The sequence below is a fragment of the Mirounga angustirostris genome, unplaced genomic scaffold (assembly GCF_029215605.1).
Source record: "Mirounga angustirostris isolate CCGP_5_RB_7025 unplaced genomic scaffold, mMirAng1.0.hap1 SCAF_11, whole genome shotgun sequence".
Classification (NCBI taxonomy): Eukaryota; Metazoa; Chordata; class Mammalia; order Carnivora; family Phocidae; genus Mirounga; species Mirounga angustirostris.
Genome location: NW_026991719.1, coordinates 38,234,503 through 38,256,281, shown reverse-complemented (window position 1 = coordinate 38,256,281; position 21,779 = coordinate 38,234,503). Strand labels below are relative to the sequence as shown.

General features: G+C 43.6%; 1 protein-coding gene across 1 annotated transcript in view; it reads left to right on the top strand.

Moving 5' to 3' along the window:
• EFHC2 (EF-hand domain containing 2) overlaps positions 1-14,311 on the top strand; it is a 280,922-nt gene extending 266,611 nt beyond the window's left edge. The window contains exon 15 of the mRNA XM_064573946.1: positions 10,809-14,311. Within this exon, the coding sequence (XP_064430016.1) occupies positions 10,809-10,814 (6 nt within the window). The 3' untranslated portion in view covers positions 10,815-14,311. The remainder of the gene's footprint in view (positions 1-10,808) is intronic.
• Positions 14,312-21,779: the final 7,468 nt, after the last annotated feature.

Sequence of the window (21,779 nt, the reverse complement as noted above, 5' to 3'; positions counted from 1 at the left end):
GTGGTTTGCTACAAAGTTATAGAGAGGAAGAATCGAGTGGGGGTTATAGATGAAAGAAGATTGGTACTTGCTGAGGTTTGGGTAATAAGGGCTCATTATACTATTCTCTTTACTTTTGTATCCATTTAAAGTTCTTCATAATAAAAAAAAAAAGGTAAAGCAAGGCACTATGAGATCCTGAATGTCAAAAGAGAAACTGAAGTCAAGAAATAGTTGTAATGATGTACGTATGAAGTACAGTGATAGGCACTGTACTTAAATTAGGTTCAATATCTTATATATGCTTACACAGAGAGGTGGATTAACTCACCAGAAGCCAGAGTTTCAACAAGACTTGAAGGATCTCGCTCAAGGTTCTGAAATTGGTATTCAGCAGGGCCTGGCTCTGAACCCAAGTCCTTGTGCCTTAAGACTTGTACTTTTAGCGGGCGCCTGGGTGGCTCAGTTGGTTGAGCGACTACCTTCGGCTCAGGTCATGATCCTGGAGTCCCGGGATCGAGTCCCGCATCGGGCTCCCTGCTCGGCGGGGAGCCTGCTTCTGCCTCTGACCCTCCCCCCTCTCATGTGCTTTCTCTCTCTCATTCTCTCTTTCTCAAATAAATAAATAAAATCTTAAAAAAAAAAAAAAAGTCTTGTACTTTTAGCTCCCAAGCTATATGTCTGCTCTGTACAGGTATAGAAGGGGCAGATAAAGAGGGGGAAAAAACCCCACCTTATTTATTGATTGGTCTTTGTGCCAGGCACTTTATACACCTGTTATCTCATTTTAATCCTAACTTTAAACCTTTGGGTAGGCATTATTATCTCGAGTGTCCAGAAGGCGAAATGGAGGCCGAGAAAAAGCAAAGAGCTTTCTCAGAGTCACATAGCTACTACGTAAAGGATCTAGAATATTCACCTGGCTCAGTCTGATGTCGGCACATGCTGGAGCCACTCTTGGGACAGTGACAAAAAATATATGTGCAAACAGTACATAGGCATTCGTGTGATAACGTGGTAATTGACGTTTGCATGAGTGTACTGCCTTTAATGGGTGAGGGAGGAGCCTACCTTCATCCCTTCCACAAACGAGGGCGCTCCAAACTTCTGTTTTAACATAGGTTTTTGTTATGTTATGTTAGCTTTTGGTGCTCCACACCAAAACACACATTGGCAGAGTCCCACCCCCAGCCTCAGCCACTTCTATCCGCTTTCCGGAACTTAGCCCACCCAGGACACTATACGGAATTATGTGAGTGTGTGTGTGTGTGTGTGTGTGTGTGTGTGTGGAGTTAACACTCTGGGGTGGGGTATGGGGAGGTGGGGAGGTGGGGTGGGGAGAGACCCTCCCCCATTGGGAGATGGGAGTCAGAAGAGAAATGCTTGCTTCCAGGATCACCTACCAGGTGAAATCCCTGCACCCACGTTCCTGTCTCAGCTCTATTTCTGGTGGAACTTGAATCTTTCTTTCTCAAAAAAAAAAAAAAGTCTGAGCCCAGAATTTGTATGCGTATTTGTTCATTTATAAATTATATGCATGACTACCTCATTACATGTACTATGAAGCATACACTAAGAAACTCTGAAAGGGTGATATAAACATAAAATAGGCAATATTATAAAAATAATTTTTAAAAATTTCTGTGGTCAGTTTATTTGTTATAGCTTATACAATGTGGTAGTATAATTATTTTCTCTACTTATAGAATTTGTAGAAGATAAATATACATTTATTGAGGATGTGTACTCTAAATATTCTACTGATGGGTTGCACATTAAAAAATTGAGAGATCACTGCACTAGACTGTCTTTGGCCATTCTATTTTTTAAATAGACTTTATTTTTTAGAGAAACTTCAGGCTCACAACAACATTGAGCAGAACAGTCAGAGAATTCCCATATATCCCCTACAACCTCCCCCACTATCAACATCCCACACCGGAGTGGTACATTTGTTACAATCAGTGACCCTACATTGACACTTCATCACCCTAAGTTCATGGTTTACATTAGGGTTCACTCTTGGGTACATTCTACAGGTTCAGGCAAATGTGAAATGACATGTATCCACCATTATAGTACCATAGAGACTAGTTCCACTGCCCTAAAGCAACCTCTGTACCCCATCTGTTCATCCTTCCTTCTCCCCTAACCCTTGGCAACCACTGATCTTTTTACACTCTCTCTCTCATTTTGCCTTTTCCAGAATGTCATATAGTTGAAAGTATACCATATGTAGCCTTTTCAGATTGGCTTCTTTCATTTAGAAATATGCATTTAAGTTTCCTCCATATCTTTCTATAGCTCGATTGCTCATTTCTTTTTAGTGCTGGATAATATTCCGTTGTCTGGATGGACCACAATTTATTTATCCATTAACTTATTGAAGAACATCTTGGGTGCTTACAAGTTTTGGCAATTATGAATAAGGCTGCTATAAACATCTGTATATGGCGTTTTGTGTGGCCATGAGTTTTCAACACTTTGGGGTAAATACCAAGGGGCACAATTGTTTAGTTTTGTAAGAAACTGCCAAACTGGGGGCACCTGGGTGGCTCAGTCATTAAGCGTCTGCCTTCGGCTCAGGTCATGATCCCGGGATCCTGGGATCGAGCCCCGCATCGGGCTCCCTGTTCCTCAGGAAGCCTGCTTCTCCCTCTCCCACTCCCCTTGCTTGTGTTCCTGCCCTTGCTATCTCTCTCTCTCTCTCTGTCAAATAAATAAATAAAATCTTTAAAAAAAAAAAAAAAAGAAACTGCCAAACTGTCTTGCAAAGTGGCTGTACCATTTTTCATTCCCACCAGCAACGAATGAGAGTTCCTGTTGCTCCACATCCTCACCAGCATTTGGCCTTATGGTATTATCAGTGTTTTGGATTTTTCCCATTCTACTAGGTGTGTAGTGGTATCTCAGTGTTGTTTTCATTTGCAATTTCCTAATGACATGTGATGTTGACAGTCTTTTCATATGCCTTGTGGGCCATTTGTACATCTTTGATGAGGTGTCTAGTCAGATATTTTGCCCATTTATTTACTTACTTAGAATTTTTAAAATTAAACATTTTTGTTAAATTTTAAGGTAAGAATACTTTCACATGCATTTATAAGAAATACTAAAGAGAAATATCATGTATCCTTTACCCATTTTCACCAATGCCACTATAAAACAAAACAACACAAAATAATATTTTGCCCATTTTTTAGATCAGGTTGCTTGTTTTCTCATTGTTAAATTTTAGGAGTTCTTTGTATATTTTGGATAACAGTTCTCTATCAGATATGTCTTTTACAGTTATTTTCCCCTAGCCTGTGGCTTGTCTTATTCTCTTGACAGTGTCTTTCACAGAGTGAAAGGTTTTACTTTTAATGAAATCTAGCTTATCAATGATTTCTTTCATGGATTGTAACCTTGGTGTTGTACCGAAGTCCTCACCAAACTCAAGGTCATCTGGATTTTCTCCTATGTTATCTTCTAGGAGTTTTTTAGCTTTGCATTTTATACCTAGATCTATGGTTCATTTTGAGTTAGTTTTTGTAAAGGGTATAATGTCTGTGTCTAGGTTCATTTTGTGTGTGTGTGTGTGTGTGGATATTCAGTTGTTCCAGTACTATTTGTTGAAAAGACGAAATCTCCTCCATAATATTGCCCATGTTCATTTGTCAAAGATCAGTTGACTATATTTGTGTGAGTTTATTTCTGGGTTCTCTAGTCTGTTCCTTTGGTCTATTATCTATTCTTCCACCAATACCACACAGTCTTGTTGTGAAGTCTTACTGTATGTAGCTTTTTAGTAAGTCTTGGAACAGGAGAGTGTCAGCTCTCCAAATTTGTCTTTCTCCTTCAGTATTGTTTTGGCTATTCTGAGTTTCTGCTTCTCCATATAAACTTTAGAATCGTTTTGTCGATATTCACAAAATAACTTCCTGCAATTTTGATTGGGATTGTGTTGAATCTATAGATCAAGTTGAGAAGAACTGATTGAATGCTTCTATCCATGAACATAAAACATCTCTTCAATTAATTTAGTTCTTGATTTCTTTCATCAGAATTTTATAGTTTTCCTCATATAGATCTAGTACATATATTGTTAGATTTATATTTAAGTGTTTTGTTTTTGGAGGTGCTAATATAAGTGGTATTGTGTTTGGTGGTTTTTTTTACACCAAAAGAATCTTATTTACTTAATTTATTATTATTATTTTAGATTATTTATTTGTCAGAGAGAGAGAACACAAGCAAGGGGAGTGGCAGGCAGAGGGAGAAGCAGCCTCCCCACTGAGCAAGGAGCCCAAAGTGGGACTGGATCCCAGGACCCGGGGATCATGACCTGACCCGAAGGCAGAAGCTTAACTGACTGAGCCACCAGGCGTCACTTTTTATTACATTTTTAGTTTTCATTCTGTTATAGTTAACATACAGTATTATACTAGTCTCGGGTGTACAATATAGCGATTCACTAATTCTACACATTACTCAGTGCTCATCAGGATAAGTGTATTCTTTAATTCCTATCACGTATGTCACCCATGCCCCCACCTGCCTCCCCTCCAATAACCATCAGTTTGTTCTCTATAGTTAAGAAGTCTGTTTCTTGGTTTGTCTCATTCTCTCTCTCTCTTTTTTCCCTCTGCTTATTTGTTTTGTTTCTTAAATTCCAGATAGGAGTGAAATCGTATGGTATTTGTCTTTCTCTGACTGACTGATCTCGCTTAGCATTGTACTCTAGCTCCACCCACGTTGTTGCAAACGGCAAGATTTCATTCTTTTTTATGGTGGAATAATATTCCATTATATATATGCCACCTCTTCTTTATCCATTCATCTATCAATGGACACGGGCTATTTCCATAATTTGGCTATTGTAAATAATGCTGCTAGGAACATAAGGGTGCATGTAGCCCCTTGAATTCATGTTTTTGTATTTTGGGGGTAAATATCCCGTAATATTATTACTGGATCATAGGGCAATTGTATTTTTAACTTTTTGAGGAACCTCCGTACTGTTTCCCACCGTGGCTGCATCCATCAGTTTGCAATCCCACCAACACTGCAGGACGTATTGTATTTTTAATATCAAATTCCACTTGTTCATTGCTGGCATTTAGGACAGTGATTGACTTCTGTATATTAACTATTTTTTTTATAGATTTTATTTATTTATTTAATTGACAGAGAGAGAGAGAGAGACACAGCAAGAGAGGGAACACAAGCAGGGGGAGTGGGAGAGGGAGAAGCAGGCTTCCCGCTGAGCAGGGAGCCCGATGTGGGGCTCGATCCCAGGACCCTGGGATCATGACCTGAGCCGAAGGCAGACGCTTAACGACTGAGCCACCCAGGCATCCCTGTATATTAACTATTAACCTTATATCCATCAACCTTGCTGAAATCACTTATTAGGTCTAGGAGGGTTGTTTTTTGTGTGTTTTTTTGGTGAGTTCTCTCAGATTTTCTACCTAGGTAATCACGCCATCTGCAAACCAAGATTGTTTTATTTCTTCCATGCCAATCTGCATACTTTTTACTTCCTTTTCTTCTGTTACTGCGTTATTTAGGACTTCTAGTACAATATTGAAAAGGAGCGATGAGAGGAGACATCCTTGCCTTATTCCTGAGCTGAGTGAGAATGCTTTAATTTTCTCACCATTAAAATATGATGTTAGCTATAGGAGGTTTTTTGTAGATGTTCTTTATCAAGTTTCTATTCCTTGTTTACTGAGACTTTTTAATTATAAATGGGTGTTGGATTTATCAAATGCTTTTTCTGCATCTGCTGATATGATTATATGTTTTTTCTGCTTTAACTTGTTGATGTGATGGATTACATTAATTGATTTTTGAATACTGACTCAGCCTTGCATACCTGGAATAAATCCCACTTGGTAAGAAATAATTTTTATTATTATTAACTTTTTATTATGTTGCATTATTATTCATTTTTATTATTAAACAGGAACAAAAACCCTCTTTGATCTTTCTAAAATTACTTTATAAGTGAGAGCAATGCAATTGAATATACTTTGTACTTTTTGAAAATCTCGGTTTACCACTTTGGTCTGGTGCTAAGTTTGGTTTGTTTTGATAAAATTTGGCTTTAATGGTTTGACATGGCTGGAAAAGACACTGGCAAGGATATATACACTTAAAAGGAAGAAGTAGGGGCACCTGGGTGGCTCAGTCTGTTAAGTGTCCAACTCTTCGTTTCGGCTCAGGTCGTGATCTCAGGGTCGTGGGATCGAGCCCCGTGTCCAGCTCTGTGTTTGACGGGGAGCCTGCTTGAGGATTCTCTCTCTTGCTCTCCCTCCCCTCCCCCTGCTCATGCTCTCTCTCTCTCTCTCAAATAAATAAATAAATAAATCTTTTTTAAAAAAGAAAAGAAGAAGTAGATCATTAGTTGCCTTGACTAATTACAGTGATCGTTTTATTTTTCGAGCCCTATGTCAGTCATGCAAAGGTTTTTGTTGAAAACTGGCTAGTGAATTTCTATCTTTTAATGTCAAATTGTTCTAGTAAACCAACCAGAAGATGCAGCGTTTGAGAGATCTCTTCATTTGGAAGATATGTAAACAAGATAGAAAAATCTCATCTCTATTTTTTGGCAAGCGTGCATGTAAGAAAGCTTTTATAAGCATCACCCATATACATTGTTTTCTGCGACAAAAATAACACAATGGGGGAAACTTCCAAACATTTCTGCTCTCTCCATGGCATAATTTCTTTCAAAAAAAATACTTAATCTCTCACTCATTTAAAAAAATATCCATTTTTAAATCTCAAGGAGATAGATTATGTGCTTTTATAAAAATTTTCTGCTAAACAACCAACATTATGATTACCTGTCATCTTAGTAAAGGTCAGCAAATTTGGAACTGTTACTGAAAGTAAAAGAAAAATTCAGAATTCATCGTTTAGTTTCACTCCTTTTAAAATTGCTTTTCCATAAGATCTTCCCTGTACGGTGGAAGCCATTTTCATGATTTTGCCCATCCCATCAGGTAGTTTTATACACATTCTGCTGTTTAAGATAATCTAATCCACACCACCACCTAACCAAGCATCCAAACTGCAAATCCTTACAATGCACAGATGGCAAGTCAGCAAGTGAGGATGCCACTGAATTTTTACAGATTTTCCTTTTGATTGAGATAAAATTCAAATAACACAGAATTGACCATTTTAACCATTTTCCAGCGTACAGTTCACTGGCTTGTAGCACGTTCACAATGTTGTGCAACCAGCACCACCAATTCTAGAACCCCAGAAAGCAACCTTGTACCCATTAAACAGTCACTCCTCACTCTGCCCTCTCCCCATACGTTGGCAATCACCAATCGGCTTTCTATTCCCCCTGCATTTTTGAAGTTCTTTTCCCTCAGAATACAGTGCCTACTGTGTGTCCCATGTGACCTCTGGGAAGGTGCCAATTCAACCAGCATACTAAATATCATCAAAGCCCTATTTAATTTCCTCCTCTTTGCTTTTTTAAAAGATTTTATTTATTTATTTGTCAGAGAGAGAGAGATCACAAGCAGGGAGAGCGGAAGGCAGAGGGAGAAGGAGAAGCAGACCCCCCGCCGAGCAGGGAGCCCGATGCGGGGCTCGATCCCAGGACCCTGGGATCATGACCTGAGCCGAAGGCAGACGCTTAACTACCCTCTGAGCCACCCAGGCATCCCTCCTCCTCTCTAAAAATGAAAAATATGGGGCACCTGGGTGGCTCAGTCGGATAACCTTCTGATTTCAGCTCAGGTCATGGCCTCAGGGGCCTGGGATGGAGCCCCATGTAAGGCTCCCTACTCAGCAGGGAATCTGCTTCTGCCTGTCCCTCTGCCCCTCCCCCTACTCATGCTCCCCCCCCTCAAATAAATAAATAAAATCTTTTTTAAAAAGTAAAAATAAAAATGAAAAATAGAGAAATTCTAATGATTTTTTTTTGAAGGTTGCAACAAGCCTTTACTGAGCACAGTTCCCAGAATGATGTAGGTGTTCTGCAAATCATTGTTAGATGAACAAAGCAATTTCTTTCATTTTAAATCCTTCTCTTTGTCTCTCTCTTTCTCTCTCTCTTTTTTTTTTTTTTTTTTTTGACAGAGAGAGAGAACATGAGAGAGGGAACACAAGCAGGGGGAGTGGGAGAGGGAGAAGCAGGCTTCCCGCCGAGCAGGGAGCTTGATGCGGGGCTCGATCCCAGGACCCTGGGACCATGACCTGAGCCGAAGGCAGACGCCAAACGACTGAGCCACCCAGGCGCCCCGTGTCTCTCTCTTTCTTGAACACACACACACACACACACACACACCTTTTCCTTTTACATATAAAACAAATTGAAGCTAATAAGAACTTGCTACTTAAATTTCAGGTAGACAGAGAATAGCCTTAGTCACCAGGTTCCCTTCTAGGTCTAGAATTCTGTGAGGACACCCACTGGTAGGGTGAACAGCTGTTGCTGTGTGCCTGGAACTGAGGGGTTTTCCTGGGACACTGGGACAGTCTGGGGCAAACCAAGACAGGTTATTCCCTCTGTCTCCCTGGGCATCTGTGTCTTTGCTGGATGCTGTCAGGGAGCCCCTCTCACCAGAACCTCTGCCTTGGGGCTGTGGGTCCAAAGCTGCAGCTACCAGGCCTGCTGCATTGCCCTATCTGCAGACCCTGCTCCTGGGGCTGAGTCCTCCTTGGGGGAGCCAGGGGCAGTTATCGTACATAGGATCTGGGCATTCCTGGGTTCCTGGCCAAATACCATCAGAATCTCCTATTAATTTCTAAGACGCCGCCAATCGTAACCTTGATCCAGCTTCCCAGTCAATATTGTTGTTTTCCTTTTTAATTTGAAAATGCTGCATGTCCACAGGGAAGTTGAGACCTCACAGCAGTTTCTAGATTCCTCCCGGGGGCCTTTGATCGTTTTGCGGGGTGGGGGAGGCATATGTAATCCACAGGGTGTCTTCTTCATCTGTTATACCAGCCTCTTCACATCCAGAGCATGCTGGAATCCGGCCCCCTGCCAGAGGCAGCCGTGGCGCTGGGGGCATCTTCAGGATCATCTCAGAATTCCTGGGCCCTATAGGCGGGGTGAAACCACAATGTTATAATTATTTGACAAGCACAGTACAAGATTTTTCTTGGGGGGGTGGAAACTCATATTTATTAGTTATTTGTACACAAAAATGTTTAGAAAAGAAAGTACAAAAAAAAGAAACTTCGTATAAACCTCCCTTTTTATATAATCTTGGTAGATAGTTTAAAAAAGTAGAGCATATACAAGGTTAGCAAATTCAAGCAGCACAGAAGTGAATAAAATTAAAGGTGACTATTTCTCTCCTTTTGCCTCCAGTGTCTCTCCCCAAAGGCAACTACTGTTAATATATTTTTGTCTCGCCCTCTCCACCCCCCAAATTATTTAGGCATATACTAAGAAATCAATCAGTCTCTCTCTCTCTATCTATCTATCTATCCAAATTTCTATCCTTATTCACACACAAAGAATCATTCCATACACGTTCTTCTGCTCCTTGATTCTTACAGATAATTTCCATGGTAGCCCAGATGATCCTTTCTTGGTATTTCAAAATGACAAGAAGTATAGTGTAATGGCTAAGAGCATAAACCCTGAAGCCAAAGGCAGGGAGAGCAGGAGGGAAAAAAGGAAGGAGAGGGGTAAGGTGGAGAAGAGAGACAGAGCGAACAAGAGCGTGAGAGAAAAGAAGAAGAAGAAGAAGGAGGAGGAGGAGGAAGAGGGGAAGGAGGACAAGGAGGAGGAGGAGGAAGAAGAGGAGGAGGAGAAAGAGAAGGAGGAGGGGAAAGAGGAGGAGGAGGAAGAAGTGGAGGAGGAGAGGGAGGACGAGGAGGATGACGACGATGATGGAGTCATGGAGCATAGAATGTACATGTACATTCTAGAGGGTTCTATTCCAGAAAAGCTTTTATTCAGGTGAGGCTTTCTACCTCATAGAAGCAGGCTTTATGCTAGATAGGTCCGCATGCCAGGCCTGATATCCCCACCCTGGCCAAAATAGGTAAGGAGAGAAGGATCTGGGGAGAAGAGCAGGTGTGGCTCAGTAGATAGCCTCAGGGCTGTAGAAATATTGTAGTTCTTAATTTTACTTAAATCAGTTTAATTTCTACTATAATCCCGTCATGCTGGGTTGATAGGAAATCAAAACCTTTAGAAGCTACCACCTCTCCTAGGGTGATGCAAAGGTCCTGTGGTTGTACAAGTGACAAGACTTGTACATCTGGGATGACGCACATGCACACACAAACACACACTCACACACCTTTAAGTCTTCAGGTGAACTCTCTGCACTTGCTACAGTTGAGAAGTCCCTCCTCACAGCCCCCAGGCTCCCATTTCCCCCCAGGGGTGCTTGGCACACAGCACTCTTCTCTAGAATGGGAGCCCCTGTGGCCGGTAGATGCTTCCCTACGGCACCTCACAGTCCTCTCCTGAGGTTTGTTGGGCTCCTTCTCCAGAATGGAGGTCTCCTCCATTCTCAGAAACCACAACATATAGCCCCTTCTGGGTTTCCCTGGCTCTCTCTGCTCCAGGTCACTGCCTTAAGGCACACCCCCTTTACCTGTGGCCCTGGTGGCACTCCTCATAATCCACTTCAGCTCTCCCGCTGCCGGCTTTCTCTGAGGGCAAGAAGCCCAGAGTCTGATTATCAGCTGGGAACAGGAAAAGGAAAAGGGAAAAGACACATGAGGAGAGGGAGGGTATCAATTAGTACCTCGAAAATGATCTTGTCACATTAAGAAGGAACTAGAACGGTTTTTCTGAGACACCTATCCCTATTCAGGGATGTTGTAATAAATATACTATTTTTATTTTTCAGGTATGAAAATCAGCCCATCACCCTTGGATTTCCCTGGTTTCACCATCAAGCAGTCACGATATCTACTATGGAGGAGCTAGGGTTCCCTTCAGACAGGACTGCCAATACAGGACCGAGCAGCTCTGAGTGTCAATATGGCGAAAGGGTTGGGGTGTATGATGCTCAGGCTTGGTCAGAAGAGGAAGTGAAGCTTCGTAGACGTTGGTCCAGGTTTAATTCTGGGCATCCATGTCCCATGACTCATACAGGATGACACTAAGAAAGTTCTAGACTAATTTCCGCCAAACCTCCTCCTCTCCCATACCATAGAGCAGTCAGGGACTTCTTGTGCAGTCCAAGCCAGAAGAGAAATTCAGTCTGTCCTGAGGAGGACTTTATACTTCCCTGTGGTCTGGCGTGGACTCTTGCGTGGGCCATTTCTGGAATCATCTAGAATTCAACACTTTCAGACTGTCCCTGGACCCTCTCTACCGAAAGCCCATTGAGGGCAGGCCTGGGTCTTGCCTGACACTGTATTCCCCCATGCCTTTACAGCACTTGGCACACAGCAAGTGTATACACAGTCTTAGCCAAATGAGGGAAAACGTGAAGACAATAATGAGTAGGCATGTCAGAGTGAAATAGCAAAAGTGCACGACAAATCACAACAGTCAAGACCATCTCCATAAGAATGCTGTTCATCACCGACAGCCCTCCCTCAGCCGGAGAAGGAGCACTTTCAGTCCAGGGCTGGTGTTCACACTGGGCAGCCCCCTGCCCACGGGAGGAAGAAGCCAGTGCCTTCAGAGTGGGAAGAGCCTTACCCCGCCTGGTGGAGTCCCAGCAGTTAGTCTCTGCCTCTTCCGCGTCCTGACACTCTTAGCTGATTTATTCCCCCCCCCACGCCTTTTTTTTATGATCTCAGGATTCTCACATTGCTTCTACCTTACTCATGTTAGCTATGTAGACAGCGGGGTCTGACAAGTGGCTCAATGGAACTCAGAAGTGACGGGTGGCCATGGAGACCCGGCTTCGCTCAGAGAGGTCACCTTACTATCTCACTCTTTTGGGTAAATTTATAACTTTGACAATTCTAATTTCCACCCTGCTCCCAGACCCCCCCCACTGCCGACCACACCCCGCCCCCTCTGACCCTGGGGGCTAGGTAAATTATATTGCCTACTAATTGAACACGCTGCTCCTACCGTGCGTAATGAGTCAGAGGGATTTGGCTGTGTCTGTTCTTCTGGCTTATTCCTCTCATAAACATTCAGTGACAAACTTTTTCTTTGGCCTAGGGTCATAAAGAGGAAAAAAACCCTCTTAACTTTTTTTTTTTCCAACTTAAGACTTGAGTGAAATATTTTCCACCATCCTCAGCAAGACATAATACTTCATGTCATGAATAAGTTAATGAGAAAAATATGGATGCCCTTCCCCAGTCCCTCGGGGACCTGCTGGGCATTTTGCCCCTCTGAGGACCAGTTACTCTCTAAGTCTTTGGGGCTCCCTGAGAAGTCTCTGGTTTGAGTCTCATCCCAAGGTCCTGGGGATTAGTCTGTCTCTCTCAGCGGTCTTCGATTGCGTTTACCTTGAACTTGGACATCCCTCCCTATAGAACGTCCCTTAGAGCTCCCTGAGGAGCTGTCAAGTGGGTGAATGGCCCAGAGCAAGCATCGCCAAGTGCCAACTACCAAGTACTTCAGTATGGCCCTTTTCATATTTTATTTCATCTCTGGATCAAAAATGTGCTTACCTAAAGAAGAGCGTTGAGACTCCTTAGCGAGGCATTCAGCTGGTTCCCTACCATCTGGCCACAACCTGCTTTGGCAATCTTACTTTCCACAGCCCCTTTCCAGCTCTAAGCAAACAGTACTACCACCGCTGCCTGAACTCTCCTCCTGCCTAAAATGCTCTTCCCTTCATCCAATCTAAATCCTCTTCCTTTAGAGAAAGACAACGGGGTAATAAATTAGTGCTTCTTCACACTGATATCCTTTAAATATTTAGTCAACGTTTTTAGTGTGTGCGATAGAGGGAAAAGCTGGTGTTTTTACTAATACAAATAAAGAAAGAGATTCACTTTCTAATTCCCTCCCAAGGGCTAAACAGAGTCAATGTTCTAAAAAAAAAAAAAGCAACAAAAACTTTGTCTTTTTAAATCGTTTCTGTTCTCTCCAGTTTTCTTTTGTAATTTCCCAAGTCACGTAACTTTTGGGGAAGCACGAGGTTTAAAACACAGCTTATGAAATCTATCACTCTTTCTTAGTAGACAGTCCCCACCAAACATCATTCAAATTCAGAAGTTTATTTGATGGTAACTGGTCTCAGGTGGGTAGTAAGGCCCGTGGTGGTTGTAGCTTGTACAACAGTCCATGTAAATAGATCAGCAAGGAATAGAGATAATATATCTATATTATATGTGTGTTATATATAGCTCTCTATATACTATATCTCATATACACATATCATATGCACATCATATATTTATATATTTCATATATATAGATACTTAATATGCTATATATATATACATATATATATCATATTAGGACTCTATCTTCTTGGGTGAGAACAGAATCAATTTTATATTTCACCAATTTAGTGAGAATTTGCATGAACAAACCTGAGTTAAGGGGCACCATGCTTATAATTCACTCTAGGATTCTTTTAGACTCCTCATGGGGTCTTTGTAAGTGAGAATCTTTTGTGAGATTTGGGCTCTGCTACATGTACATTGTTCCAGAATATTCCTCTGTGCATACCTCCTCTGTGAAGAACTCACCACCATTACCTTCATTATCTCTCTCACCTTCATGTTCCTACACAGGATTCCAGTATGTTCCACAACGAAAACTTTGCTACTCAAAGTGCGGGTCACAGACTAGGAACACTAGCATTACCTAGGAGCTTGCCAGAAATGCAGAATCTCGGGACCCACCCCAGAACTTTTGAATGAGAGGTGATTTGTATGCACATTCAAGTTTAAGAAGCTCTGGACTCACTGTACAGTCTGGTGTTTTTTCTCTTAGCCTCCAGTACATAATTAATTATGGATTCCGAAGAGTAGTCGCCATGTTTTTTAATTCTTTTCTTTCCCCCACAGCTCTTAACTGCCCCTCTTAGGAGGCACTTCTGTTACAAGATTGGTTCATGCTTTAGTTGAATCCAGCCCCGGAATAAGAGGAAATAGTCTTTTCATCGTTCTCACTCTAGCTCAACCTTTAGAAGTTCAAGTTTGACTGTTTTTCTAGGAAGTAAAAGAGCTATTTTTCCTTCAAAGCCTATGATTTCTATGATTCTGTACTTGAGCTCCAAAGGCTGTTTTTAATTTGACCTCAAGTGCAATTCATGAAGACAACTTTAACAATAGTAGCTCCCCTTTGGGCAAGAATACTCCCATTGGAGATTCAAAAACTGTCCTATTGAGTAAAATGCTTCTTAATTTACTGTAAAAAGTGTGTTTAGAAAAGCAAATAATCTATGACAGAGCATAGAACTGTCCACTCTTATGAAATCCAATAAAGAATAAAAAGTAAACTGAGCCCTCCAAATGTTGTTTATAATAGAGTCACCCACTCTTGACTTCCTTGGTGGATCTGTTTGCCACACGTATCGAATGCAGTCATGCAAGGGGCCTGATCTGCTATCTACCTTCAGATATCTGGGTTTTTGGGGATTAAGGATTAAGAAAAAAGGGAAGAAATCTGTATAAATTTCTTTGGATTGTGTATAGGGAGTTAGAAATTGTTACTGGGAACCCATTCTGGAGAGATACAGGGCTAAAAGTTATGTGACTTTCAGATATATATATATATATATATATATATATATATATATATATATATATATATATTAAAGATTTTATTTTGAGAGAGAAAGCACAAGCAGGGGGAGCAGCAGACAGAGAGAGAGGGAGAAGCAGACACCCCACTGAGCTGGGAGCCCAATGTGGGGCTTGATCCCAGGACCCTGGGATCATGACCTGAGCTGAAGGCAGACGCTTAACAATCTGAGCCACCCAGGTGCCCCTCAGATATATTTTTTTAAAGATTTATTTATTTGAGAGAGAAAGGGGAGAGGGGCAGAGGGAGAGAATCTCAAGCAGACTCCCTGCTGAGCCCGGAGCCACGCCACCAATCTCACGATCCATGAGATCATGACCTGAGCCGAAACCAAGAGTCAGAGGCCTAACTGACTGAGTCACCCAGGGGCCCCAGATTTTAGATATTTTTTGGTCATCACTCAAATACTCTCTGGACCTGTCATCCAAAAACTTGCTTCACACTTCTTGATGGTGGAGAGATAAGGGTGACTTCTGAAGCCCTAAAAAGAGTTGTGGTTAAATGACCCAGGCTGGCTAAAAGTTATGATTATGGATTGAAATTTAATATCTAGAAGTGGGATTTAATATCTTGGGATATCATCAGGGGAGGCTTTCTGATTATTGGTCCTGATTCTTCACCCCTCCCTCTAACTATGACTTTTGCTGTATGGCTTTGTGGTCCTTCCCACAGAGTGTATTTCCTCACACTTTGAGTTTAGATTTGGCCGTAGGACATGCTTCACTGATGGGACATGGGCAAATGTGACTTGAGCAGGGGCTTGAAATGTGCCTGTATAATTTAGCTTACATGCTTGTGCTTCAGGCACCATGAGAAAGACATGCCCTCACTAGCCACTGATCCCAGAAAGAAAATGAGACATACTTGGAGCTCCCTTGAGCCAGCTGGACCTGAAGCTGCAGTTGGAGCTTAACTCTGCAGCTGACTGCCAGCCCAGCAGAAGAGGTAAAGAAAGGAGGAACAGGTAAGCATGTGCAATTATTTAAAGATTTATTTACTTATTTTAGCGGGGGAGGGGCAGTGGGAGAGGGAGAGAGAGTCTTACGTAGACTCTGCTCTCGTCATGGAGCCCAACCTGGGGCTCGATCCTACGACCCTGAGATCGCGACGGGAGCCAAAACCAAGAGTCGGAAGCTTAACCAGGCGCCCCAAGCATGTGCAGTTATTAAACACCCTATATAAGGCACAGTCTCAGGGATCTAAGCGTGCGAACTATGAGAAGAATAAGACATAGCTCACAGCATGTCTAAGTGGTAACAGTACTCGCCATGGCTACCATTGTTGAGTGCTTCCCATGAGCCAGGTCCGGTGCTGGGAAGTTAACATTTTCTCATCCAATCCTCACAACAACCCTTCAGTAAGTGTTATTATCATTGTCATTTTACAGACAAGGGATCTGAAGGTCGGAGAATTTTGGAACTTGCCTGGGGTCACAAAGAACATAAGCAGCAGAGCAGGGATTTAAACCTGACTCTCTGACTCAAAAGCCTCAACTCTTAACTACATGGCCACACAAAAGTGAGGAACAGTGGCCATGTTGGGACTTGGCTCAGGCCTGAACGTTTGTGTCTGTTGGTCCCTGCCAGTCTGACGCCCACCCATCTGTGGGCTGGGCCCCGCTACACCCTGGAATCAATGGAGGCTTGGCTTGATGGGGGAGCCGCCTCACCAGTAGTTGGAAGGACTGGATACAGCCTCTTTTTCTATTAGTAGACATACCAAGGGGAGTCATTATGTGCCACTGACATGCATTTTTTTTTTTAAAGATTTTATTTATTTGTTTGACAGAGACACAGTGAGAGAGGGAACACAAGCAGGGGGAGTGGGAGAGGGAGAAGCAGGCTTCCTGCGGAGCAAGGGAGCCCGATGCGGGGCTCGATCCCAGGACCCTGGGATCATGACCTGAGCCGAAGGCAGACGCTTAACGACTGAGCCACCCAGGCGCCCCACCGCTGACATGCATTAACTAAACTACTGTAACCCTACCTGTTAACAACTACCCTTTGAAATGGTTATGACTATTATTATACCCATTAGCGCTCTAGCTTGACCAGTTGGGCAGCCCCGATCATCTTATTCCACCCATTATTATTGAGCCCCTCATGTGTGCCCAGCCCTGCTGGGCACAGGGCAACGTGTAAACAAAACCAGATGGGACCTCTGCTCTCATGGACCTTCCAGTGTAGCAGAGTTTCTGCCAGCTCCTTTCCCCAAACCTGGTCCCATCTTTCAGGCTCATTCGCATCTGCTTCGATAAACACCAATAATACTGCTGCTTGGGAGACTCATCGACTCCCTGCCCCACTTTTGGCCAGACCTGAGTTTGCTCTGCCCATTTAGATTTAGAGATTTGCTCTGACATACACCCCCTGCAGAGAGAGACACATTTGCTGGCCCCAGAAGGTTTCCTCCTTGTTTCCCACCCTAGCCCGGGACTCCAGGATCATGACCTGAGCCGAAGGCAGTCGCTTAACCAACTGAGCCACCCAGGCGCCCCTGTCAAACTTCCTTTGAAAGCAGTGTTCGTGGGTGGGCCGCTTTGCACCTGAGTGGGAGGAGGAGAAGTTTCCCCCACTTTGGGTTAACCCACATGAGTCATCCAGATCGAAGCAAAGTCCCTTTCTGCTCCCGAAACCCCAGCAAAAGAAATCACTAGCCTCCCCTAAAATGCCACTCAGGAGTGCCAGAAATATAGACAGGGAAGCACAGATTCTCAGAGGAATCATAATTTATTTGACGTGCTCGCTAGACCGAATGCCCCCTTCAAGTAGCTGAATTGTGAGACCTCTGTAATGATGTCCCTTTTGGAAATGGCACCCTGCCTCTGAGTCACAAGACTTCCCAGGACATTTACTCGAGCACGGGCTTTCTCAGAGTTCTTACCCAGCAGAACTCCCGGTCACATTAACGGAAAAATGTGGCCCGAGCCACAGACTGCTGAATCTAGCTGTTTTCATGGGGAAATAATTTAATATTCAAATCAGCAGTAATTAAAGAGCAATTTTTCCTCCTGCTCTCCACCCTTCTCTCCCTGACCCATGTTGCTGCTCGAGGCAGGCCCCGAATCCTATGATTGTCAGGCCAAGGGAGGGACGGGATCACCAACACAGTTAAGCCGGACAGTGGAGAAGAAAGCACAATACGGTTCGTTGGGTCGTAAGACCTCATCAATCAAATAGATTTTTCCCATAATCAAATGGTCGTGCCACATTCTGGCTTCCAGTTAGATTTATGAGTGTGTTCTGTACATGAGATACATACCACGATGGACTAATTGGCACAGAAAACAAAGACACGCAGAGCACTTAGGAACGAAAATATAAGGAGCCCGTTGACCTCAGTCAGGCTCGCTTCCCTGACAAGTTAGTTATTTGGATTCCCATTTGGGGACAGCTCGGGTCACTAATAGCTTCTCAGCGTCCCAGTGAAATGGAGGGAGGGAGAAGGCACCCTGGTCGCTGGCGCTATCTTTCATGTGATTTTCTTCTTGGAAAGTGGTTTGGGCCAGCTCCCGAAAAGTTAGCCTGGCTCTCCCTGGATGTCCCAGGCCCATAAGGGGGCCAGAGTTGCTGAGAAGAGAAATGTCCTTGAAGCCCGAGCTGAAAAGCGCTGGCGTGGAGATCCCGCGGGTTAGTCTGGGTCTTGTTACTCCAGGGAGAGTCCAATTCCTGCCGTAGGGAGCACCTGGGAGAACCCCCCAACCCCGCCCCCCAGCCTACCTGCCAAGCTGAGTCAGTACTAAATCTTGTCCTACTTAGAGTTCCAAGGGCTTCGTGAAGCCAGAACCATGTAAAAAGCTTTCTTTGGGAGGGGAAAGAGTATCAAAATAATTTGGAGAAAACGGATGTTTTTCTTTTTGAGCTTGGGGAGCATAAATCAAAGGCAGTTGCCACAAAGTTGGGGAACTTCTCTCAAACAAGAAGGAAAAGGGAAAGTCTTCGGGACAGGGAGAGACGCAGCAGCCTTTTCTCAGGCTTTCTGGATCCTGCATGCCCCATCCGGGGTGTTGCGCGGGATGCATTTTGCTTTGTTCCTTCGGCTCCGATAACAAATAAGTAATAAACATGGAAAGCCAGGTTTACCCCCAGCTGGGAAGCTATTCATGATGCATGGCGGCACTGTGACCAGTTTGGGCTTCGTGACAAGGCTACCATCATTCATCTGGCTCTACATTCTGCTGAAGGCTTTTGGGGAGGGAGGCACTCGCACGTAACCGATTTCCTGCTCGAGATTTGCCACTCTGTGGTCAGTCAGGTAACTGCCAGGACAAAATGTTCACAGACAGCCCATTGCGAAGCCCACTGGATAGGCTTCTTGGAGGGGATTTGCAACACAGACTCGAATATGACCTAAAAAAAAAAATCAAGGGGGCTCAGGGGCAAGGCGCTTAAACCCTGGGACCAAACAAACACTCCCTTCCCTCCCTTCTTTCCTTATCTTCCAAACACAGCATTTTTATTAACTTAAAAAGAGGTTAAAACAACCCTCAGACAGCCTTGAGGGAGATTAAAACCACAAAAAGGCCTGTAGCTTGGAGGGATGTGCAGGAGGAGAAGGTGCAGCCCCACCCACCTGGCCTTGAAGACACAGTTGCCCATGTCTCCAACTGTTTTTAGTGCCTGCTGATAGAGACATTGCCTGCCGCCCTCTCGTGTCCCCCGAGTCTTTCCAGCATGAGGGGCCCTTAGCCCACTGTCTCCAATGCCCTCCGGGGACAGGCTCTGTGCCGGCTTCTCTTGTGGGGAGAGAAACGTTTCCGAAAATCTCTTAAAAGATGGAAAGCTCTTCCATTGGAGTCTCTCTTTTATGGGGGGATTTATGGACCAGAAAGAGACTCACGTGGCCCCAACACCCTTACCAAAATCAATCACTTAAAACACATCCTCCTGTTGTTTTGCGTGCATAGGGACTATACAACAGGAAAAGTCTGGAAGAGCGCATCTGGTCTCCTCCGTCTCTAACTTCTGCGTGGCCACTGGAAGGACGAGGTCTAACCCGTTTGTAACTTTTACAGAGCCCACATGACCCCAACTGGGTTGAACATTTTCCAGAGACATACAATAGAAAGAACGATATGTTCGTTTGGAAGATTTATAGCTCTGTTTATGCAGCGTTTCTGTGAGAAAGGAGTGTTTTCTCCTCTGTATCATTGCAAATGATATACAATGACCATCACGTCACAGTGAATGAGCAAATGTTACGGTAGTTGGGTGCATTCAGTTGTTGCTGTTGTTGTTACATAATCTAGAAAATGCAAAATGCTTGAATATAGGGATGTTGTAGGCAAGTCAAAGGAATTGTACAGAATCCCTCAGGGAGTTGTGTATACCCTCTCGAACAACAGGGTGAAGGGAGTCTTTTATTAGAACCAGAGTCTGTGCTCACTGGGCCCCAGAGATGTTTGGCGGCCTTGCTGATCCGTATCACCCATGTTTACTTCTACCAGACCAGAATGCTATGGTGAAGCCAAGATGCACCTGTAACTTTTCATCGGTTGCTACCCTTCCCCGAACCCTCCGACATGCATGTTAATTGAGGAAGCCGGATTTAAGGAGCATCCTTTTGCCAACCTGAAGTTGGCTTGCTTTCCTACTTGTTTATAACAGTCTCAAGAGAGTTCTCCCTTCCTCCTCCCCCTGGAAAATAACCTCCCTTGAGCTACTTTTCTTTGTCCGAGATCAGACTCTACTGTCCTTGGTAGGCTAGGCCCGGCGTCAAATGCTGCTGGTTCTCTTCAGCTGGATCTGGCCAACTGTTAGTCCCGCAGAGGGCAGCTTCTGGAAACCACAGCCCTCTCTGGATCCACCCGCGCTCCTCCAAACAAGTGCAGGCTGGGGATTCAGACAGGGGGCACAGACTCCTGGCTTTCCTTCTTGGCTCAGCCATCGCATCTCTGACTCATCCTGGGCAAGTCATTTAAATGTTCTACCCTTCAGTTCCTCCACTATCATAAAAGGATAAGCATCACAGTTGCTTGGGAGAGAAGTCTTTTTGATCCTGAAATGAAAGGAGCCATTGTAAAGGGCAAAGCCAAGGGATTATTACCGGGACTTCAGACACAGTCTCGGTCAGAACACCCCCAAGGAGAGAGAGAACGTGGGTCGACCTATATACCACTATGGGAACTTGAACATCTTTTGCCCAATTCAAGAAACAAAACTGTCATCGAAGCCAATCTTCTGCCCCAATGTCCTGCTTTTGGTGAAGGAGGAAGGGAGGGGCAAAGACAGCTGCAAATGACCAAGATGATCGTCTTCATGGGTGGAAACTCCCAAGAGGTCCCCAGAAGATACATGGGTCTAAATGGAGAGTGGTGTTTGTACATCCACTGTGCACAACAGGACAAGTTCCTCAAGAAATTAAAAATAGAATTACCATATGATCCAGCAATCCTACTTCTTCGTATACACCCAAAAGAACTGTTCATAGCAGCATTATTCACAGTAGCCAAGAGATGCAAGCAACCTAAATGTCCATCGATGGAAGAGTGTGTAAGCAAGGTGTGTGGGGTGTGTGTGTGTGTGTGTGTGTGTGTATGGAGTAATACTAAGCCATAAAAAAAATGAAATCCTGACATGTTCTCCCTCATGGATGAATTTGAGGACATTATGCTAAGTGAAATAAGCCAGTCCCCAAATTACAAATACTGTAGGATTCCACGTATATGAGTCACCTACTCAGACTCATAGGGACAGAAAGCTGAGTGGCCTTTTCCAGGGACTGGGGGGGTGGGGAGGGAGGATCGGGGAGTTATTGTTTAATGGGTTCAGAGTTTTAGTTTGGGAAGACAAAAGGAGTTCTGGAGATGGGTGGTGGTGACTGTTTCACAACACTGTGGACTGCACACTTAAAAATGGTCATGATGGCATATTTCACATTATGTGTGTTTCACTACAATTTTTTAAACTGTTTTCAGTTTAATTAATTTTAAAAAATTAAATTTTTAAAAATTAAATTAAAGAAAATTTTTAAGTTAAATTTAAACATTCTTTTTAATTAAGAAAAGAAATGGCAAGTAGCAGTCCTGGGGAGCTTTGGGCCTCCCCGAGGCCACAGTGCACATCAAGTGTAGGGTCCGGTACAATGCAAAGCATTGTTCTTTCTCTGGCTTTCAAGCAACGTACTGAAAGTTAAAGACAGCTCTCAC